General features: G+C 51.1%; 1 protein-coding gene across 1 annotated transcript; it reads left to right on the forward strand.

The window, feature by feature from the left end:
* The first annotated feature begins 7,319 nt into the window (after nt 1-7,319).
* On the forward strand, nt 7,320-21,632 carry NAGPA (N-acetylglucosamine-1-phosphodiester alpha-N-acetylglucosaminidase). The gene is made up of 13 exons (XM_074598943.1): nt 7,320-7,463; nt 8,580-9,065; nt 13,141-13,280; nt 13,841-13,949; nt 14,270-14,398; nt 15,227-15,435; nt 16,852-16,899; nt 17,233-17,361; nt 18,517-18,648; nt 18,821-18,881; nt 19,502-19,747; nt 20,496-21,079; nt 21,382-21,632. Exons 1-11 carry the CDS (start codon nt 7,333-7,335, stop codon nt 19,734-19,736), a joined length of 1,809 nt encoding a protein of 602 aa, XP_074455044.1. The 5' UTR covers nt 7,320-7,332; the 3' UTR covers nt 19,737-19,747; nt 20,496-21,079; nt 21,382-21,632.
* The last annotated feature ends 1,261 nt before the right edge of the window (nt 21,633-22,893 follow it).

Genomic DNA, 22,893 nt, shown 5'->3' on the forward strand with positions numbered 1-22,893 from the left:
TTGAAAACTGTAGTTCAAAGGGTTCCCCCATCTCTCCACTGGAAGAGGAACAGTCATTAATGTTTTTCATGTCAAAAACCTTTCACAAACGTTACACAACCATCAGCGCAAAGAATGTGCCTGGTCATACAGATTGGCAAAACCTTAGCCCTCTTGTAGCAAGTTTCCTCACTTGAAGTCTGCTCAATCAGCTGAGATAAAGCCATCTCCTCTGCTTCTGGGAGTGAAACCTCACCATTGTGCAGCAATCCATTTCCCCTTATTTCTTCTTTTTTTGCTTCATATAAGGATTTTAAACACACCTCTGCAGTGGCAGACCAAAAGCAGCTGCTGATGAGAGTTAGCAGAAGAGAAAAGTTGTTTGCAGGTAAAAATAATTGATGTGTTTGAAGGACAGTGTATCTTTTAGAAAGCTTTGTTCCAGTTACTGCTGAACAACTGTGCATAAATTATTCAACAGCTTGTTGAATCCCAATTTAAGCAAGATGTATAAAGTAAAGCTTATAATTGTTACGTACATTAACTGTTTAAAGTAGTCAGAGAGCTCATCCATAAAATGAGTCAAGTATCTCCCTATCTGAACTCTACAGCAGGATGCCCAGCACTAGGAAATGCAGAAATATTTAAATTCTTATGTTTTCACCTCATGTGGAAACTCCAGTGTTAATCTAGCTGGCTGTCCATGTTTTGGAACTACATGCTTTGGAACTACACAAGTCTCACACACACAGGTATCAACTGAAGCTATTCATACGGTGATACAAATTCATATCATGAAATAAAATGCTTTCCATTATTTAAAGGATAGGGTTTTTCTTCAGTGGCTATCAAAGTAAAGTCTCACAATATCCCTGCTAGGTGAAAAAACAGGATTACACTTATCTCAACAGCTGGGTAGAGTAGAGCACGGAGAGTATTTTATCCAAGGTGAAACGCTGAGCTCAGGGTCACACGCAAATCATGGATCAGAGATGGCTATAACGTCCAACTGCAGTTCTAATTTGCAGTTCAGTTTTACTATTTTATCTCCCTGACTAAACTCTGCTGTAGCCATAAAGCATATGGTTTTAAAATCAGTACAGCTCATCACCTACGCAAGCCATGTCGCCTCGTTCAATGACAAGGACAGTTGACCCTTGCAGACTGTCAGCAGGGAATGCCACTTCCAGAGAGAGCTCCTCGAGCAATACTAATGCTCATTCCATAGTGAATTCACAATCTTGTCTTGCAAAACAAAGAGGACCTCCACCTTGGGAGCTAGTTTTTAATTACAGCTATACTGGACAGCCGTCCACAACGTGGTTTTTCGTGGTAAGTTTTAGAGTATCCCAGAGTGTCAGGGATGATTTCAGTGCAGCCCCATTACCATTGAATGCACACATTTTTTTCTACCTCAAATTCTACTGAATTCTAAAGAGATCTTCAACTTTACTGATCTGAATTAATATCCTGGATATTTCTGTGATATCTCTTCATTTGCTGTCTCAAGTCCTAAATATCTTCAACATCTGCATTCCACTGGGTTCTAATACATATATTATTACATGATAAACAATTTTTAGCTGTTTTCAGCTTGCTGATCCCTGTTTTCTGGTGGAAATGCAGATGCCAAGAACAAATAGAAGCCTCCTGACAGAAACATTTGCCACATAATCTTGCCCCGTGGAAGTAACTGAACCCCATGGTGAAAAACCATTAAGTTAGAGCCTTGTTCCAGAGTTTAAAACTTGGTTAGATGTACTGACTAGGAATCAAATGAGATGTGTCGCATAGTGCTGAGAAGAAGTGGTGTTTCTTCACTACAAATAGGAATAAAGACACAGATAAAGGATGCTCTTCTGCAGACCCTAATGGCCACCCAGTCTGAATGGTACACTGGTATTCTGGTTATGTTTCTTTTACCCCTATGACAAAACCAGATGTTAGATGTTATATTTCCATGGTAATTCTCCATATTGCCTATCAGTAAGTATGTGGTAACAATAAAACCATTGTTCCCTCTTAAAGCATATAACTCATTTCAAGTGTGGGCAGACTGGTTCAACAAGATAATAAAGCCTGGAATATTTGCTCAAAGATCCTGTTCCGAATGCATCTTGTTCTAACTGGGAAAGAGTCAAAGTCTCTTCAAGCAAAGCCCCCTGTTCCCAGGTCCGTAGCCTACTGTCACACAGACACCCCTGGCACGGGCAGTCACACATCCATACTGACCTGTAGGGCATCTCTTCTTTCGGGAACCTGTCATTTCAATCTCACCGAGCTCACCCGACAGCTACTTGCTATGTATCCCTTTAATGCAAAATGCAAATTGCTTTTCATATTTACTTCCTTGAATGGAGTGTAAATGTCACGTTCCGTGATGGAATGAGTGACTGACTGATTCCTGCGGGCTATGAGGCATAACAGTACCAATTCCATATATCCGTATTTTCCGGCAGGTTATCAAACTACTTAAAATTACTTACAAGTGTATTAGCTTTATAGATACAGGGACCTGAGTTTATAAAGGTAGAGTTGCAATAAATTTTCTTTTGACCTCCTTTTTCAGAGCACGTAGTTGGAGAAAGGTAAACATGGTACAGTCATCACTTATATCTGAAGTTCTGAAAATAGGAACGGAGACGAATGCATTTATGAGAAATGCATTTTGTGAGAATGCTTATTTCTGCTTCTAAAATTTTTCATATTTCTTGAATAACAATTATGTTTTTTCAAAAGGCTTTTTCTTGCTTTTCTTCCTGTGACATTTCAGAAAGTTTGGAAATGCTGTTTGCAGTTTATTCTAGAAATGGTCCTACTTAAGCTCAGTGAGTCAAAAATCTAACCTCGGCACCAATTTCCTTAGACTGTTTGGCTTAAATGGTCAATTTGCACACATCCCAGCAGTATTCACTCTCAGGAGCAGTGCTGAGTTAGCAGATTTTTGTTCCAAGCCCTTTTCGTTTTTAATTCCTTTGTTATGCCTGTTAATATCTGAGGGCATTTGCCAAAACAGAATCACCAGTTGGCCACTATGTTATTCATTGGATTACACTGCAGAGCGCTTAAAAACCCATGAAGTACTACACGGCTTTTGAGTCAGTCTGTTCTTGTGAACATCACCAAAGCTGTTCTCCCTGACAGATACACACTACATACCCATGTAAGCACTTAAGATCCATCTCGAGGCGTCCTCCCCTTGACAGATTGCTGCATGTGCAATAAATAGAGACACAGAAACCTAAATCCTTCCGACGAGTGGAACTTCACTAATCCCAGAAGTCACCAACCCAAATGCTTCAAATTAACCTTACAAAAACCTGCAGCTACTGCAGCTACTCTTATTGCCACGTAACATATGTAGTACAAACCTTTTAAAAACTGCATTATCTTTTTTTTTTTCATTTGCACTGAAAAAATGAACATGGAATATCTCAGTAACAAGTATTTGCAGCAGTCACACCTGCGCTGTGGGGGACGGACTAATGGTAGTCACAAACCCAACACGACTTCAAAGGGTTCAGACCACTGAAGCTGTGCTGTAGCATCATATGAGAAATTATTGCCATTTTTAACAGCAAGGTAATTTGCTTCTTGTCTTTGTCCTCATGTTTGCCCAATTTCTAAAGTTCAGCCCCTGCTACAGTGGCGATGAAAGGAGTCGCTCACAGAACAAACTCAATTTGGAAGCAATTCTGGAGAGCCTGAAATGCTACTGCAGCTATCCCACTGCTGAGCCCACAGCCTGGTTTGCTGCTGCTGAGAATCTCCTCTGCTTTGCTCACCGCACTGAAGATGAAAAGACTATGGTGTTTCAAGTAGGACTCCCTGGCCCCAAGCTAAATGTTCCTCTCAAGACCATTGTGCTTTAAAATACAAAATTAATTTTATTCTGTTTAGTACGTGCTGCGACATGTGAGCTGTACACCTGCCCAACCTCATCTAACGCGAACCATTCTCCCCCTTATGCCAAGACTACAGCTAGCACTAGATAGAACCATAGCACATAATTTTGTCACCAAGCTTTCCAACCTCAGCCTCCCCTCCTGAAGCGAGTACTATATGGAAAGACCCTTTTTAAAATGCTCCTTTCTCCACCCATAGCACCCTCTACCCCTCCAAACTCTTTCAGTTGCTGCCTTTTTACCTGCTTTATTCGTTTCCTTCCCACCCAAGATACCCCTAAGGAAAGTGCAAAGGTAAAAAGAAGAGAAAATTTTCACACACCTTCCCAAGGACAGTTTCTCCTGACTGATTTGTGTTGGCTTAGACATATTTTCAGATAGGAACAGCTATACGTTATAGAAATATATTTTTTACTTCCATCCAGTTTTACAGATATGGGCATAGAAGAGGAAGAAGGGAGATAAGTTAATCAGAAAGAGAAGAGCCAGTATGTAACTTGTAAGATTGCCAGTAAGTTCCCATAGGCAAATTCAAATTAGTAACCATTATTTTTCCACAACAAAAAAAAATCCAATTACAGGTAAAGCATCAAATACTTGTTAATTGTGTTCACGCCAGAATTTTCAGAGCTGGGCCGAGCTTCACGTTCAAGACCAAGGTGGAGCTAGTATTAGACCTAGACATCAGCATGCACATTCCTTTCGTGGTACTCAGAAAAATATAGGACCACAGCAAAAAAATGGTAAGCTTGGCTGACCTCCACTGAGTGGAGAAAACAGAGATACTCTGGTTTAGAACCTGACCTAGACTAAAAGCTACGTTAGGTTTGGAGCTGTCTTCACACCCAGGACAGCTTAGCTGCTGAGATCCATTCAGTCCAGGGTGGTCATAAGGTGGTTTCCCAGCACCTGCGCGTACCTATACTTTAGAACCTGTACTCTGGGGAGGTGTGTTTGTGACGTGCTTGAAATTGAGACTGGTTATCTTTAACGACAGGTAGTTATCTCCATTAATGGGGAAATCGTGTGTCACTGCAAACAAACACTGAAATTCTGACAATACCCACCCTTCCCTCTTTAAAAAGCTCTAGAAAAACAAGTTACTTTTACTTCATGCAGTATTAATATTAGCGTGGTGAGAGGGGCTGCTTTAGCGAGGAAAGTAAATCGCAAAATAAATGCAATACATAGAGAGGAAAAACTATGCAGTTTTCAAGTACTGTTTTGTGAAGTTTTTTTTTTCATTCCGGTTTGCATGAGGTTTCTGTTCCGTATGGATTTCCAAAGGCAGCTTTTGGCCTGTGGATTGTGATCCTGCCCTCTCTTGTAAGCTACGGAAAAGGCAGGGTGAGCTTGCGAATTGGGTAGAAGCTTTCTGATGAAACCCTTACTACAGGCAGTTCCCTGTGAAAAGTTTAAAGTATTTGAGCAAAAGACAAAGCAGGACCCTGAATGAACTAGGGTACTCACCACTTTACGTAGAGCTGAATTTAGACCACTAACACCACTCTTAGTCCACCCTGGAGTTTCAACTGGACAGCCTTGTTTCCAGCTTGAAACACAAGCAGGAGAGGTGCAGCTCTCCGGCGCTGAATGGAAGTGGAGGCAAAATAACCCCATTTGCTGAGATCTTTTAATGCACTGCTTTGTGCTAAGGGAGGTTTTCATTTTATTTCTGAAATAAGAGCACATTTTTCCACCTGCAAGGTTTCTGAGACAGCAGCACACGTACCTACCTATACCAGGTGTGCTTGCGCTGGGAGAGCTGAGGCATTAGCCCCGTCCTTTGGCAGTGCCCATGGAAACACCCTCCCACTCCCCTCATTCACAGGGGGACACCTGCCCTCGTATCACAGCATTTGCAGAATGCCTGAAAGCAAGGAGACAACTACCCGAGCTCACCATCAGCCTCCCGCAGGCCGCGCAGGCATAAACACACATCAGGGACATGTAATGAGCCGTTCTACAGGGAGAACCGGGCTTTCCCAACGCTTCCTCCTTGAATTCCCCTCTCCACCACTCACCCAGCGGCTCAAGGAAATTGTGTGCAATGCAGCTCAGCAGTAGGCTTGGTTTTTTTGGCAATAAAAATAGGAAACTTCTCTATCAAGCTACGTTTGCGCACAGGGAAAGTTTAATTGCATCCCCCATGTTAAGACAGGAGGATCTGCTGCCAGACGGCAGAAGCAGGCCTGCTCTCTGCATTCACAGGTGCCAAAGCCCGTACCAGAGCCATGGCTGAAGGCGGAACAGAGACATGGATTTTAAGATTAGCTCCACCCCCCCGGTGCCGACTGCACGCATAAAAGATGTATTTTATTCCCAAGATAAACATTTTGAGATTTCATGTCTGATATGATGACACGCTGGCAGTATTTTCCTCAGTGACGGGTATGGCTCAGAACAGAGTGGGGAAACACTGAAACAACACCCGTTTACATCCCCTTAGCCGGCAAACTGCGGCAAAACCTCTCCAATTAATTTCCTCTACCATTTAAACTCCTAGAATTTAGTAGAAAACCGAAGGGTGCCTGCTTTTACTGTTGCTCTTTGGGTGGTTATGGCTTTCCAAAGCAACTCTTTTCTCTGGTCAGTGCTCGAGCCGAAACCCGGCTGAAAGCGCCCAGAGCTAGCTCCGAGGTCAAGAGGAAGAAACGCAAAACTTCACCAGCACGGCTTGAGGAGGCGACTGGGCTGAGCACCTGAAAAAGATGAAACACAGCGAATAAAGTAGGTGCCCTTACCCCTCTTACCAAAACAGTTCTTTGATTCAAAATAGAACTGTGGAGATGAGGAACATTTTTACTGAAAATGCAGGGTCCGGCATCTGGTTAGAAAAAATAATGACCTCAGAGGCAGATACAGGAGTGGAGGACTTGCCTTTTTTAATCATGTATTTGACTGGGATATTTCTTGAAAGAGAAAATTCCCGGATTTGTAAAGTAAGGCTCTCTGAGCATTTTCGCCCTTACTCTGTCGGCCTGGGTGTACCACAGAACCCAGGCCACTTGACGTGAGTCGGGAAGCCTGGGGCTGACAGAACGTATCGTCATTGCCCCCCAGATTAGTTATTTTTCCCTTCTGGAAAACGGGGGAAATCCTAACACTCTGCATGAGGCTGATGCAGACGTAGCGGCTGTACAGGCCACGTTTACCTCCTTGTCCGAGACACGTGTGAGGCGGCCACGAGAGCACGCCAGGCCCTGACGACGGGAGAGCCCGTCCTCCCTGAGGCCAAAGCTGACCCAGACACGTCGGCGTCGCCCATACACAGCCGGGCCACAGCTCGTTATCGAAACGACACATTTTAAAAGTATTTCTTTCCATCTTTCTAATCATAAACGCCGCCCTAGCTCGCTGGGGCCCTGACGGGAACCGGCCGCGGGGCTGCGCCGCCGCCGGCCGGCAGGGGGCGCTACGGGCGGCCGCCCGCCGAGCGCCCGCCAAGATGGCGGCGTGCGGGGAGGCGGGGGCCGCGAGCCGGGGCCGCGGGCGGTGGCGGCCGGGGCCGGTGGGGCGGGCGGTGGTGGCCGCCGCGCTGGCGGTGCTGGGCTGGCTGCAGGCGGCGCGGGGCGCCGGGTGAGTGTCCGCGCGGGTGACCGGGGCGGTGACAGCCCTGCCGTCCGCGGACGGGCGGGCACCGGGTGGCGGGGGGAAGAGGGGTCCCTTCCCGGCCGGTAGCGCCGATCATCGCCTGGGGCTGTGGTCGGGCGCCGCCGGGCCCCAGTGCCCTGAGGTCGGGCGGGTGGTGCGGGGACTGGGCGGGACGGCCCCCCTTAAGGCGCGGTGGGTCACAGCGGTACCGGGGATGCCCCGGGGGCAGGGGGGACGCGGGGGCCCGGGATGCGGTGGGGCCTCCCGAACCCCGGGCCCGGCTGCTGCCCTCCCACCGCACGGGTGTCGCGATGTGCTTCAGTCGTAGAGAGAAGCAGCGATACTTTTATCAATATAAAACATTGATTTAACAAAGTCTGATGCGCGGCAGTGGTTTAACAGGACTGGATGGCACGGCACACCTGGTTCTCTGCTGCATGGCGGGCAGGGTCAGACAGAGCTGGCAGGGAGACCCTCCCCTTGAGTCGAGGTTCAGAGACCCCCTGGCTTTATAAACTCCTCAGAGAGGAGTCCGGGTGCGGCTGGATCCAGTCCTGGTCCCAGACTCGGTCAAGGGTTTACGTCTAAAGGATGATATACGCACAATCAATTATTTCTGTCACTTAGCTCAGATTTCAAAGTTTAGCATGCTGTTAGTCACTTACCGAGGATCTGTTGTGGCAAGGAATCTCTGAATCTTGAGGAGTAACTGTGAGCGGCATCCCTACTAAAGGGTAGGGATTCTGGGGGTGCAGCCACTGCCGTGCAGGAGAGCTCCAGTGGCTCATGGGCTGTGCACGACTTGTGGGGGTGAGATGATTGACCTATAGTCATATTTGTATATCGGCCACAGTACCAGCATTGCTCAAGTTAGTCCTTGGCTATTGTATTGTTATCTGTCTCCCCAGAACCACACTGAGCTGAATGGAGCCATCACGACCAGATGCAGCCCTTGTGGCTACCATGGGTGTTATTGCTTGGGCAGGGTTGTGGGAGATAGAGGTCAGGATGGGCCCTGAGGGGGGGAGCACACTGTCACAGCAGGGCAGCAGACATGCTCTGCCAGGGCAACCTTGAAGCAACTGGATCATCTCCTTGCAGGAGCCTGCCCAGTGACCCGCTGCTGCAGCCCTATTTCCCGTCCCGGCATGGCCCTCGGCACAACCACAGGCACATCAGAGACTGTCAGCCCCTCAAGTACGGCAATGTAACACATGAAGCTTGGCCCAGTGACAACAGGACAGGCAGCCCAGTGGCTACCACCAGAACGTTTGTTTCTTACATTCCCCCGGATGGCGAGGACCGCAAGGTGGTCTATGGCCACTTCACTTTTGTGAGGAACCCCCTGAGGACCTTCTCTGTGCTAGAGCCGGGCGGCACGGGAGGCTGCCAGGCTCAACGCAGAGCCACCGTGGAAGAGACTGCAAGGCTTGGGAAGTGTCTGGTGGCCCAGAACGGTGGGTACTTCAACATGGAAACCGGAGAGTGCCTTGGGAACGTTGTGAGCAATGGAAAGCTGGTGAGAAACTCTGGAGGCCTGCAAAACGCTCAGTTTGGCATCCGGAAGGATGGCACCATGGTGTTTGGGTAAGAGCTTGGGAGATGTTTGGAGAGCACCCTCTCCTCTCTGAAGAGCGGTAGGAATCACTGAGGCAGGAGGCACTGCCTTCTCTCCCAGTTAGGGTGGAAACATGCTTCGAATGCTGAAGTTAGGGATGTCCTAGCTGTACCCCACTGAGCTATCTCTCTGGGCATTGGCTTTTTTTTCCCTAGGATGAAGAAAAGCTGGGCAACCTCTAGCTGCTTAGGTCCCTGTGTCTTCTCTCCCAACATGCAGCAGGCACGCTTGGTTATAGTAGAAGGTGAAGAGGTCTCTGTCTTCCCCACAGAGGAGAGGCAGCATGAACTACATAACTGCTCTGGCTAGAGGACAGAAATCCTGCGGTTGGAAGGGACCTCTGGAGGTGCCTCATCCAACACTGTGCTCAGCGTGGGGTTAGCTGGAGCAGGTTGCTCAGGGCCACGTCCAGTTGAGTTTTGAACATCTCCAAGGATGGAGACTCCACAACCTCTCTGGATAAACCTGTTCCTGTGATTGACCACCCTTCACGGTAAAAAAAAAATAAAAAAAATTGTCTTATGTTCAGTTACTGTTCAGTAGAAAATCGAGGCATCTGCTGGATTGCCTGTGCTCTGTTGCGTTGCCCTTTCAGTAGATACCAGGATGATTAAAGTCCCCCTTAAGTGCCAGGGCCTGTGACCACGAGGCTTTTTCCAGTTTTCTGAAGAAGGTCCTATCTACCATTTCCCACCCAGGCAACCTATGGCAGACACCCACCATGGTGTCACCCACGTTGATGTGCCTGAGCTCTAACGCTGATCCATAAGCCCTCAGGAGCTTATGGTCCATGCCCAGGCAGAGCTCCAGGCGTTCCTGCTGCTCTCATGTAAAGGGTAACTGCTCCCCACTTCTTCCACCGCATTTCCTGGCTACAGACTCTTCCTAAAGATCTGTATCTATCCTTTGCAGCACTCCAGTCGCACGCACTATCTGCCACATCTGCCTAATCCCAGTGAGGTTGTAGCCCTGCAGCTGCACAGATCTCAGATACCTCCTTTTTGTGCCTACGCTGCTTGCTTGTGTTGCTGTACAACTTCCCGTAGGCACCCACTCTGTTTTTCCAGGGAGAGGGTGAGAGCTTCCCTGCAAGTCCTCTCACCACTTCCTTATTTGTGTGCTCTCCTTTTGTTTGTATTTTGTTGCTGTTTCAGGTTCTCTTGTCCAGGTCACCCTGCAACCTTCGCTTGCCAGCCTGGTCTGCCACTTCCTCACTTGCCTGTGGGTGATTATTTCCCTGCTGTGTCATCCCTGGTTTAAAGCTCTCCTCACCACATTGCCTCTTGGCACAAGTTACTTTTGCTTCCCTTGGTCGTGTGGAAGCCACCTCTGCCACGCAGTCCTCAGGGAGGGTTCTAGCCCTGTAAAACCATATTCCTGTGGTCAACATGAGTGGTGCTACTGCATATTGACCCACGGAATCCATCCACTGCCTCTCAAACCCTTTCTCCTCACCAGCAGGATTGAGGGGAGGACCACCTGGGCGGCAGGGGATAGTAGCCTGAGGGCTGGAGAAGCCTCAGCAGTCACCCCACATCCCAGATCCCAGCAGACCTCCCTAGACAGGTTAGCAGGGGGGCCTCTGTCCCCCACAGCAGGGAGCTTCCCCCATCACTCACCCACCCCCTCTGGGGCTGCTGTGGGGTTCAGGCTCCACTGGCACAGAGCTCCCAGCCCCTTACCTGCTGCCAGGGCACCGAACCCGGGTGGAGGAAGAGCTCCCTTCTGGTGCCAGAGCTCAAACTTCCAGCCTTCACCATCACAGGATTTGCCACCCCAGGGAGCAGACCCTGGGTGCTCCTTCTGGGCTTCGCAGGGTTCAGGGTTTTGTTTCTGCAGGCTGTTAGGGAAGATCTCTCCATCTCTTTCTCATCCTCCCTGCAGAGCTGCTGTAGCTCCTTGTCTTGGCAGCGCATCTCTTCAGCCAGCACACACTAGGACGCTGTTTCCTTTGGCCCCAGCTTCAGCAAGAGGCACCGGGTATCACGGCAGCCTGAGTGCAGGAGTGCTACCTTCTTCCTCCACAGCTCAGGCTGCACGGGGGTGTCTGCCATGCTGGGTGTAGTTGAGGAAGGTGCTGGAGGCTGTGTCCTGTGGTGTGTCACCACAGCTGACCACAGACACTGCCCTCTGCAGAATTTCCAGCTCTCCACTGCACAAGTCGTGGCGTCTCAGCTGCTGGGAGCTGTGGTCTCAGCCTGGCGGTTATATGGGTCTCTTCCTGGCAAGCGGGTGAAAGGGGGTGTGACGTTCCCTAATGAGCTGGAGACAAAGGCTCAAAGCACCCTTTGATGAGGAACAGCTGACTGAGGGAGTGTTAGTGCTTGCTGGAAGTAAAGGCCCCTGGTAGCTGCCCTTCCCCTGCAGCCACGGGCACCCTAAAGGTCCTAGAAGGGTTCCCAGGGGTCCTTCTGGTGGTTGCAGAAAACAGAAGCAGTTTGGAAACCACTGAATCAGTTGGCTGACAGTCTCCACCCTTCTGTTAGCCCACTCCCATGTGCACTCCGACCTCAGCAAGGGTCCCTGCAAAGCCAAACTGGCTGTACCAAGCTGGGGCTTTAGCGTGCAGCCGTTCGCAGCAGCCCTGAGAATCACGGCCTTAATTTATGTGCCGGAGGGGCTGGCGGAGTTGGTGACGTGTCCACTTCAGTAAGGAGGCTTCTGTCGGGGGGACCAGCAGCAACTGCAAGGTCACTATTGAGTCCTCAGTCTCAGCTCTGCCCCGCTGCTCTCCTGCCCTGCCAGGATTACCCGTGTTACGTGGAGTTGTGTGACACACTGCGCCAGTTGTTGTCTGCTCAGTGTCTTTGTGGCCTCCAAAACATGACGCTAGAAATAGTTTTGGTGTAAATAATATGGACTGTCAGGGCAGCGGGAAAGCAGTTTGTGCTAGACCCTGTCTCGCTGTCATAACCAGCAGGATGGCGCACCAGGGCATGGTGTTGCCCCAAACGTGCTGCCTCTGCCACCTGGACTGGCGATGGATAATTGCAGGCTTTCAAAGCTGGCCGTTGATGAGTCCGTGCTCAAGCTGTTGTCCAATTTGATCCACTTTCAGAAAAGCTGCGTTCAGTTTGTCTGTCTTTGTGTTCCCCTTCTCACAAGTAAAGGGATTTCTTTTTGCATGTTTTCAGGTATTTTCAATTACACTTTTCTCCAAAGCGTGAAGCTTTGTTTGGCTGCAATCATGGATACAAAAAACCTCAAAGCTGAGCACCCAGCTCCCACAAGCCATGACTGGAGCACGTAGAGCAATCGGTTTTAAACCAAAAACCACAAGCAGAGCTTAGAGCGAAAGCGCAGCTGCTGAGCCCTGACCTTTTGCTGCTTTGTCTTCTCCTGTCAGCTGCAAACGTCACCAAGCATCAGGTTCTGATGTTACCCAGCACCCTAATTCTTGAGAGAAGAATATCCCTTGGGAAGCACCCCTCAGTGACACACAACACCCCATCACGGAAGTGGTTGCTGAAGAGTCCATTTACTGTCTGTTCAGTGAAAGGTTTTGCTGTCTGGAAGAGCAGGGGACGCTCTTTCCCAGGCGGCGGGGAGCAGGTAGCATCCAGCAGTGCCTTCCCCTCCGTGCAGCCGTAGGCAGACTGCGTCCTGTTGCTCAAAACCCTCTCAAAAGCTGTTTGGTGTCACCATTTGCAGAATGGAAGCTGACGGACAGCGAGATGTTACAGCTGCTTCCACAGATCCCTGAGCATTTGGCAATGGCTCTGCCCTCATGTTCCGCCAGATGCTTTCTGCCCTTCTTGTCCTGGCCCAGGTCCACCGGCCACGTTGTTGGCAGGAGCTGTTTGATGCACAGTGGCCTGGGACCGTCATTAATGGTGGCTTTGTGCAGAATGACAGAGAACAGGGCCCACTCTGGCTGCTGAATCGGTGTTTTGCACTGGTTGGCCTCTACTTTTGGCTGTAGCTAGCTTTCATCCAGCCACCTTCTCCCCGCCTCCCTGCTTCTGGAGCCTGCTGGCAGCAGGAGAAGCTTTTCCACGACACTGCTGTGGCCGTGGGTAACCCCTCCCGCTCTCTCTTTCCTAGTTACCTGTCTGAGGAAGATGTCTTGGATCAAGCAAACCCTTTTGTGCAGCTTGTGAGTGGGGTAGTTTGGCTCCTAAGAGATGGAGAAGTTTACATCAGTCAGAGTCAAGTGGCTGAGTGTGGTGACATTCAAACCACAGGTAAATATTGTAAAGCCTGCGTTCAGCCTGGGTACAGGTTGTCCTTCTGATGGGGCTATTGGAAGGAGGGGGTAGCAATGAGAAGTATGTTGCCTAGTTGCGGTTTGCTACTTACTTAAGAGGTCCGAATTTCTTCTGTGCTGCTTTACCCCAAGTCCGCGGCAGGTCCAGTACAAGAAATGGGCCGCCTGCAAGATGAGGCTGCGCTCGCCTCTTCAGGGCCCTTCAAGAGAATTTCCTGAGGACTGTAAATAGCGGTGGCATGGTTGGTATTAATACTTGTCCAGAGGAACTCCAAGCAGATGCCTCTTACGGGAGCTTAAAACTAAGGGCTTGTGACTCCCCTTCTTTGTCCCTGTGCCAGTCAACAACTTAACAAGAGCGCTTCTGGGAACGTTGTTCCTGGATGGGCTTGGACGAACAAGAGGAGCCTGGGCTCCGTTCTCATTGTGTTTCAGTTTAGAGGAGCTCCTTGCTGGGAGCTGTTTTGCAGGCAGTTGGGTCTAAATGGCCAGTTCTGTCACCCAGCTGGTGCGTGAATTATTCCCTCTCCTGCGCAGGAACTTTCGACAAGTTCATCAATGTGATATCAGCCAGGACTGCGGTTGGACACGACAGCCAGGGGCAGCTGGTCTTGGTTCATGTGGACGGACAGACAGAATCCAGAGGGTAAGGCCAGGGCTCTGGCGAGGTCTTGGGGCAGTACAAGATCGGTCCCTGGGACTTGAGGGACTCTGCGGCTGCCTGTGATATGTTTTAAGGCAGAGACTTGCAGAGCTCAGGAGGTCAGTTGAAGACACTGCTGTTCGATGGCTTTGTGATGCTAATGCAGCCTCCCGGCAGCGAGTTGGCTGCCTGATGGATGAGGGGATGGGAGAGGGATGGGAGAGCTTCCCCGCTCCCGCTGAGGAGAGGGACCAAGCTTCCAGGATACCGGTTTCATTGAAATCAAATAGCACGAAGGAGCAACGAAGTGTTTGCTTTTGCAGGGTCAACCTCTGGGAAATGGCTGAGTTTCTGAAGAAGCAGGGAATCATCAATGCTATCAACCTGGATGGTGGAGGGTCTGCGACGCTGGTCTTAAATGGGACCCTGGCAAGTTACCCGTCCGAGCACTGGTAGGTGCTGGCTGCACAAGTAACCGTGCAGCTCCCAACAGCGTGCAGGGCTCAGTCCTACCCCTCTGCTCTGCAGGGCGGTCACTCGCCAGCGCTGGGGGTTCACAACGTAAAGGCAAGTGACGAGTTTTGAGGGAGAGAGCGGCTCTAAAATTTAAAGTGGTTTAGTAACTACATATTTTTTCCATCCGGGATTAAAGTTTAGCTGCTTGCAGGCATGCCGTAAAGCTGTTTGACATGACCGAGTGGCCTGATGTGGGAATCAGATATGGAAGCAGCTCTTAGACAAGGAGATTCCGAGCTGCACGTTCACGGGAGTTAGCAGAGATCTGTCAACAGCATAGTGTTGGGGAAGAGAAACGCTGACGTAGAGACCCTGCCCTGCCTCACACGAGGGTACCTAAAGAATATTTTACTTAAAATTCAGCTTTTTAGTCATTTCTGACTGTAAACATGAAGGGATTTAAAACGCAGTTTGCAGTCTGATGGCTGAAAGCCAAGCGTTGCTATAACTGCAGTGATGTCCCTTATAGCAAAGCAAATAGTGTTCAAGAAAAGGCGTGTTGAACGCCAAAGTTAGGGAGGCCAGGACTGCTTCAAGGGAGCAGCTTTCTGTGATTCCCTGTTTGAAACGACTCCAACAGGAGTTACCACTTTGTTAAAACATTGACTCAAATCTAGTTTTAGTCTGTGTTTTCCCATTATTAATGTACTCCTTGGCCACTGTGAATCAGGATGAAAATTTGTGGGTTGTATCAACCGGTTTCATGTGGGCCTGGGAGCAGCACGGTGCTTGCACGCCTTACGGGACCTGTCTTCTGTCCCCAGCTCCTTTGACAGCATGTGGCGTTGCCCTCGGAGCATCTCGACCATCATGTGCATCCACGAGCCTGCCTGCGAGCCCGCGGACTGCAGCGGCCACGGGGACTGCGTGGAAGGGGAGTGCCGCTGCGCTGGGGGCTTCTGGAGAGGCCCAGCCTGCGACATCTTGGACTGCGGCCCTTCCAACTGCAGCCTGCGCGGCGTCTGCACCGACTGTGAGTCCCTGTGGTGGGCAAAGGCTTCTAACACACGGGTGGGGGCCCATGGGTGGCTCCAGGGGAAGCACGGACCGGGGCAGTACATACGTGGAGAGTGTCGCTTACCTGCCTGCCAGGCACCGCGGCAGGGCCTCGGCGCACCACTGTGTGCAGTCCCGGCTGGTTCTCGGAGTCCTTTCCCACCCTGGTGTGACGGAGCGTAGCTCACATGAACTGGCACCAGCAGTAGCTGCTTCCTTTGCTGACTTCGGCGAGGCCTCCCAGCCCCGGGGCCCAGCCCTTTCGGGCCGGAGGTGCTGATTGTCTGGCCAGCCCATGCCCTGGCTCTGGGAGCCAGATGGTGCTGGGCGCCTCAGCCCGTCTCTTACCTGCTGGCTGTACAGAGCTGCTCCCCACCTTTCCCCCAACGTCTGAAGCAGCAGTGGAGGTGGGCAGAACACGCCGACTTTAGCAGGCAGCAGGGCTAGGCTGGGTCTTATGTCTGGAAACTTGGACCTGTAATTGGATGTCACTCATCATAGAATCCCAGAACGGTTTGGGTTGGAAGGGACCTTAAAGATCACCCACCAGGCTACCCCCTGCCCTGGGCAGGGACACCTCCCACCACACCACGTTGCTCCAAGCCCCGTCCAACCTGCCCTTGAACACCTCCAGGGATGGGGCAGCCACAGCTTCTCTGGGCAACCTGGGCCAGGGGCTCACCACCCTCACAGCCAAGAATTTCTGCCTGAGATCTCATCTCAGTCTCCCCTCTTTCAATTTAAAACCGCTCCCCCTCGTCCCATGGCTCCACTTTATACTCCGCATCTAAGTTTCCCTTTCTGCCCCCTGGGGTGGTGCTCCGGGTTTGTTTGTAAACCCGCTGACGGGAAGGGCAGTGGATTACGCTGTGTGACAAAGCAGCCGAGTTCTGTCCCCGCTCCACATTGCTCCTTCTTGGTGCTCCTGCTTCATGATTTTTACAAACGAGCGACTGCTACTCTTGTGTAAACTTGTTCTGACTCTAGGGACTGCCATAATGTAGCACACCCCCCCAGCTTCTGCTCTTCTCTGCCTGCTCAGTCCTGTTTTCCTGGGCCTGTGCTACCTCCCTGATGGACCTCGCAGCCCAGTTTGCACCAGTGAAGTGGCTGGGCAGAGCTCAGAGGGTACAGGTGTCGCTAACAGCTGACCCAGGGCTAATGTCTCAAAATCCACTCAGCAGAAGGTTCCCCCATGTTTGGCCGCTGCCGTGGGTGGGTGGTTGATTCCAACCTGCGTGTGAGTTCAGGATTTCCCTTCTGCGGGTTCCCTGGCAGAGGCAGGGGTAGTTAAGAGGGCACCCCAAGAGGCAGAGGCTCCTAATTTTAAGTTCCTGCTATTTCTAAGTCTTTCTCTGCTGTTGTTAATGCCCGTTTGTGTGTGTTTGCGCAGCTGGATGCCTGTGTGATGCCGGCTGGACTGGCAGCAACTGCAGCGAAGGTAATGCTGACTCCCACTCCCCTTCCTCGTAGCCAGCAACGGGATCGTGCGAACCACTGCCTGCAGTGGTGGCGGCTCCCCGGGAGGGAGCAGCGAAGGGAAAGGCTACACAACGCGCTGCTCTTTTTTGTCAGCCTGAGGTTAATTGCAGCCTGAGCATCTTAAGATTGGCTTGGTGCGAAGCACTCGAAGCCGTTGCTCCTTGTTCAGGGACTCAGCTTCTGTTCCCAGAGCACACCCCGTGCCAGTGACTGCTCCGTGGGGCCACGCGTGGGGTGGGATTGCTGCTTCTGTAACCAGGAGCCTGACGGGATCTCTGCTTGTCTCCTGTAGCTTGTGCTAGCGGTTTCTATGGGGACGCTTGCACCCAGAAATGCCTGTGCCAGAACGGCGGCTCGTGCGACCCCGTGCACGGAGCCTGCTCCTGCCCAGCTGGGTACTACGGCACCAGCTGCGAGCAAGGTAAGGGCTGCACTGGATAACAGCCTGGGCTGGGGAGGGGATTTTGTGTCACCTTGGAGCCACCTCTTGTAGGCAGAGCGAGCCTGAGTTCTGCCAGGCAGGCTCAGACCTGATTCACAGCTGGAGCACAACCTGCCCGCTCTTGAGGGCCTGCTGCCCAACCCAAATTGGCTAAAAAGAAATGGGAGCAGAGAAGAAAGAGCGGTTTTCTTCATCTTTAAGAAAATTGTGGATCCCTGTGTAGTCTCTGCCCCAAAGAACTGTGTTGTATGCGCATGAGCGTAGAACACGAATACTCCAACGTCCTTCACGTGAGGGTGCTGCCCCAGGCGCTGCCTGTAGCCCAGGCTTCGGGTGACCCAAGTCAGCGACTGTGAAATGCTCCAAAGGGCCGTTCTGGCTGACAGCCTTCAAACTCCGGCTGTGCCTGTGCTGGTGCCACCAGAGCTAGCGCTGGTCTCGGTTGTGGAACCCCTCTGGCTTTTCTGAAGGACCCGAGCCCCCATGTATCTGACTGAAGGGCCTGCGCTGCTGATAGGAAAGTTAATTACAGCGTGGGTGTAAACTTCGCGTGTGCACGGGTAGTGATGCTTTGTTCTCAGCCTCCCAACTCTCCGCCAGCCCCAAACCGTTTTACAAAATCTTCTCTGCGAAGTAAAGGAAATCACAGCAGTTAACTCACAGTTTGGTGCGTTCGGGCAGGAGGAGGCAGGGTGGGCAGGCAGGACGGCTTTCTCAGGCTGCAGGAAACCCGGGGCCTCGGCTGCCCAGCACAGACAGAGCCCGCTGTGTGCTGGTGCTCGAACACGAGTACTCACTTCTCTTTAGGAATCGGCTGCCGATTCCACCCCCCCTCCATCTTTGCTTCTGAGCCAAACTGCAGGGCCGTAGCTCAGGTGTGGCAGGGAGAAAAAAAAAACGCCTGGGAAGCAAGAAGGGCAGAGGCTGCTGTGCGACACCAACACCCCAGTGAGACGTAGGTGAGGCCTGAGCCTCTCCTGCAGCTCTGAGTGTGCCCACCCTTCCCGGCACTGAGCCGGTCACTGTTGAGCTGGGGGCAGGGGAGCTGCAGTGATAGACTGGGGGTGGGGTGGGGTGGGTTTCAAAGCAAGTGGAGCTTTAACAGTGACAGATTCTCTGTAATGGATTCCCCAGAGTGTCCCGTGGGCTGGTATGGGCCGAACTGCCAGGAGGAGTGCGCGTGTGAACACACGTGTCCCTGCGACCGGGAGACGGGCAGCTGCAACATCACCTACCACCGGGCAGTGCAGGAGCAGTTAAACAAAGGTACCTCTGAACACAAGGCTTGTGCTTTTAAACAAACGTTGGAAGAGCAGCTTTGGCGCATAATGTTCTGTTTGCTCGGTTACCACCTTACCCCAGCTCGCTCTTTTTCAGTGCGGTTTTACACCTTCCTCCCCACCGCTGCCTTTCTTCCCTCTATTCTTTTGTTTTCCAGCCGGGCGGTGTTTGGCTTCCCAGAATAAGGGAAAGAGCAAAGGAAAGTTCTCTCTGTCAGAGTAAGTGCGAAACACTCGTCATACACGCGCGTATACGCCCACACAGCGAGCCCCTGCCCTCCTCGCTCACCGATGGAGTTGTTCGCGCCGCCTCCTGCCTGCCAGGGCCGCGGCTCAGGGAAGGTTGGGGACCCGCTGCTTGTCCAAAGCATCTGTGGTCTGACTCGCTCACACCACCGGCAGCTCGTGAGGCGGGAAGGACGAGGACAGGCTGAGCCCCCCGGCAGCGAGAGCTCGTGCTCTGAGCCTGGCGCTCTGCAGCTTAAACAGGAGCCGCTCTTACTCTCCCACTGATGCACTGTATGAGCAAGAGAGGGACGAGGGCAGTTCTAACGCCAGAGCGCGGCTTCTGCGGTGTTGGGGAAGCTGCAGCCCCCCAGCAGGCCCCGCTGGCCGCTTGTTCACCGAGCAGAAACCTAAAAAAAAAATAATCCCTGTGCTCTACTGCCGGAGCAGCCCTTCAAAGGCTTTCACAGAGCACGGTCTCACCTGCCTGCCAGCAGAACCGCAAGCTTGTGGTGGCGGAAGGGAGTACGAACCCGGAGAAGTCGTTAGCGCGTTGGGGACGCATGAAAGCAGGTCGAGAGATGTTGCTTATGTGGATTTTTCTCGTCTGACAGAAAAACCTGGATCTCCACGACCTCTGTCTTGGTTCTGCTTCTGGTGTTCAGCGCCATGGGAAACGTGGGCCTTTTTCTCAAGGCCAGGTCAGAGAGGCACCAGGAGGGGGGTGACTACCTCTACCACCCACTGAGGGAGATGAACGGGGAAGCCAGTCACGCCTCCACCTCTGCCGCCTGCGAGATAGAAGACACTCAGGACCAGAGCCAGGCGCTTCTTCAGAGCCCCAGCTGAGGAGAGAGGAGGTATTTCACCCCGCACCTCATGCTGCCCCTCAGCACCGACCGGGGCAGGGGTTCCTCAGACCCGGAGCGTGACACTGCTGACACAGGTGCAGCAGCAAGATTCCGCAGCCCCAGAAACCCCCTCATTTCTGGCCCAGCCCGGCTGAGGACACGGCCAGCTTCCCTCCCTTCTGCCGCTCCAGCCGGAGCAAACAAGGCTGGGTGATTAGTTGCCATGAGAGGACGCAGGGCACAAGCCATGGGCCAGCTGCCACAGCCCCAGCTGGATAAGGGAATTCCACAGCAGGAAGGGAAATGGACTGGTTCCCTCCAATGCTTGAGGGGAACAGGTGAGGAACGGAAGCCAGAGGCACTTCAGAAAGGTCCTTTCTCACCTGAGCGGTGAATATTTTTAAGATGCAAGATAAATTGCCCGTAGCATAAAGCTCGGCTTAAGGATGGTGTGAGCCTATAACTGTCTGTCCTTCCCTGGTAAGCTCAAATTTTTATCATAAACCTGAAGAAAGTTGTTTGAAAGTGTTGAAACAGGTGACAGCACACAATGAAACCCCAGCCCTGCTCCTCCTGGCCACAGTGGTGGGCTCAGACTGGGACTTTTCCTCACCTAGCCTGCGCTGACTGCAGGGCCAGAGTCACTCAGTCCTGGGAGTGCATTTGTGATACAGTACAGCACTGTAAAAAGCTTTTTCAGTTTAAAAAAAAGTAATAATTAAATAAATTAATTCTTGCATTCTTTTGTACCTGGCAGAAACTGGCGTGCTGTGCCCAGCTGCGTGGGCTGCCACAGAGGTACCACAGCCTGGAGCAGGGCAGCCTGATGGTGGGACTAGGCTCGTCCTGCCCCAGCCCCGGGACATCCCGTGCAGCCGCCCCTGCCCTTCCTCCTCCTCCTCCTCGGGAGCCACTGCCGGCAGCGAGCCGGGCCGCCCTCAGTACTTCAAACAACCCAAGATCCCAAACATCTCAGCTGGAAAGCGGGCGTTTGACTAGAACACATCCTCACACAACACGTTTTAAAAACAAACAAAAACATATTTGAGTTTGCTTCCACGGGAGGGAAAATGAGCCTTTAATGTGCTGCTTTGATGCTGCAAAGGGGGGGTTAGAACCTGTCTGAGCCTGAACGTTAACATTTTTATGCACTCCGTTTTTATCTCTCCAAGTAAAGGGCGTGTAATTTTTGTGCTGCTGTTGGCATCAAATCAACCTGTAAATGGAAGATTCTATTTTTCTATTATTTACAGAACACTGAATAAAGTCTGTTACTAATAACTGCCTGAAACTCAGATTCTTGACAGCCAGTTGCAGAAGGAAGCCGCGATCCTTTCCCAGGTAATCCCAGTTGGCCATTCGAACCCTTTTATTTGAAATAAGGATGTTGCAGGGTGATGCGTTGTAGCCGCCTACTCTGGCATGAAAATAAACAACAAATGCTGGTTCTACACGGAAAAATTAAAGAACATTTTAGTTAAAAAACAGAAATAACTGAATCCAAGCCAGGCTTACCTCTAGTTCTATGGGCAAAGAGCATCACACACGCTTAAATTTTCAGCGTTTACCACAATTTGCACAGTTGGATGAAACAATCAGACACATTCTTTAAAACTGCTTTTTTTTTTTTCTTTATTTCCAAGATACAGAAATGTACAGCTCCTCCCAGAACCTCCCAGTCCCGTAACGAAGTACATCGGTTCTCACGTAAGACGTTACAAAAGCACTCTGCATCTCGCCCGTGCGCTCTTCAAGAATGGTTGGGGTTTTTTTTTTGGCTGAGAAAAATCAAGCCTTCAATAAATAAAAATGAAGACAGCCGCAAGGGAGAGAAAGTAAGACAGTGCTTGCTAAAATAAAAAGTAATGCCCATTTAACTTATACGTAACTAATAGCTTGGAAGTGGAAGTTGGTATCATTAAAAGCCAATGCGTTTCACATTCCAATTTAGCCTCCCAAAAGATAAGTAATTCAACGTAAGAATCATCACAAACGTGTTAGAAGAAGATTAAAGCTAACAGCATGCAGGAATGTTTGACAAATTTTGTCAATTTTAGTCCTTAAGACTCTTAAGAGCTCTGTTCCTTGCATTGTTTGGTTCACAGTATCAACATTTCAGGTATTAAATAAAGAAGCCTGAGCCAGTAAAATGCGTTTCGAAACGCGGGACTGGCTGTAGCGTGTCCGGCCGCAGCGACTGCATACCTGAGCTGACGGCGGGGCTCACCGCTTCCAGCGGGAGTGCTGAGTTGCAGTAAGTGTTAGGTGTTTCAGATGCCTGCGTTATGGCATTTGCAAAATCTTTTGATGAATACATCAATCGGTATTTTAAATTCTTATTAAAAGCCGGGTTTTGTCCTGGTACTGAATGGATACAAGCGACCCAGCCAGCCCTAGGGCTGAAGGGAACAAGGCTGTGTCTGCAACTGCAGCAAACACATCAGGGCAGCCACAGTGGCCGCGTCGCTCCCAATTCCCCCCGCGCAACAGCGGCTCTTCCCGCAGCACCAAGTACACGGGAAGCCGAGGAGCGTCGAGGAGACGCTGTTGGTGCTGACAGCGTGAGTACGTCAGGGTGCTGGTCTACAGCCCACCCCTGGGAGCAGCCCCTTCCTGGGCTACAGCCGCCCCCCGTCCCTCTGCAAAGCTACGCTCCTCTGTCTGCCGCAGTTAAAAAAAAAAAGCCCTTTTCAAACCTGAAAGACAGCAGAATGAGCCGTTTTGGCAAAACATTGCTGCATTGCAGCTTTGCCAAGTCTCGTCTGACATCCATCCCAGTGGTGATGTGCTCCATGTCTGCCTTTCCCAGTCCTACCGGGACAGGAGCCAGTACATGGGCAGGATGGGGCAAACCCGTAGAAATCGCTCCGAATAAAGGTTTCACACATTTAACTGTAAACGATGGCACAACATTTTGTACCCACAGCGTCCTTTCTCTTGAGATCTCATATCACGTGTTAAACATGGCAACAGCTCTTTGAGGTAGCTACTGTGTTTTGCATATGGAATCTCTGAAACGGGGGAGAGCCCCAATTTGCCGAGGGGCTGTTTGCCAAGTCCCCAGGCAGTGACTCGAGCACAGCCCAAGCTCAGCGACTCTGCCGCATGCCGGGATCCTGCTGGGGAGCAAGGCGGGGGGCCTTGCTGCGTCTCTA

This window comes from Larus michahellis, chromosome 8, assembly GCF_964199755.1.
Source record: "Larus michahellis chromosome 8, bLarMic1.1, whole genome shotgun sequence".
NCBI classification, from domain to species: Eukaryota; Metazoa; Chordata; class Aves; order Charadriiformes; family Laridae; genus Larus; species Larus michahellis.

Bases quoted from the DNA above. Each gene is read 5' to 3' on its own strand.
- NAGPA (XM_074598943.1), top strand. From the start codon at position 7,333: ATGGCGGCGTGCGGGGAGGCGGGGGCCGCGAGCCGGGGCCGCGGGCGG. The intron at 13,281-13,840 runs GTAAATATTGTA...TCTCCTGCGCAG, and splicing joins TGGTGACATTCAAACCACAG to GAACTTTCGACAAGTTCATC. The intron at 17,362-18,516 runs GTAAGGGCTGCA...TGGATTCCCCAG, and splicing joins CGGCACCAGCTGCGAGCAAG to AGTGTCCCGTGGGCTGGTAT.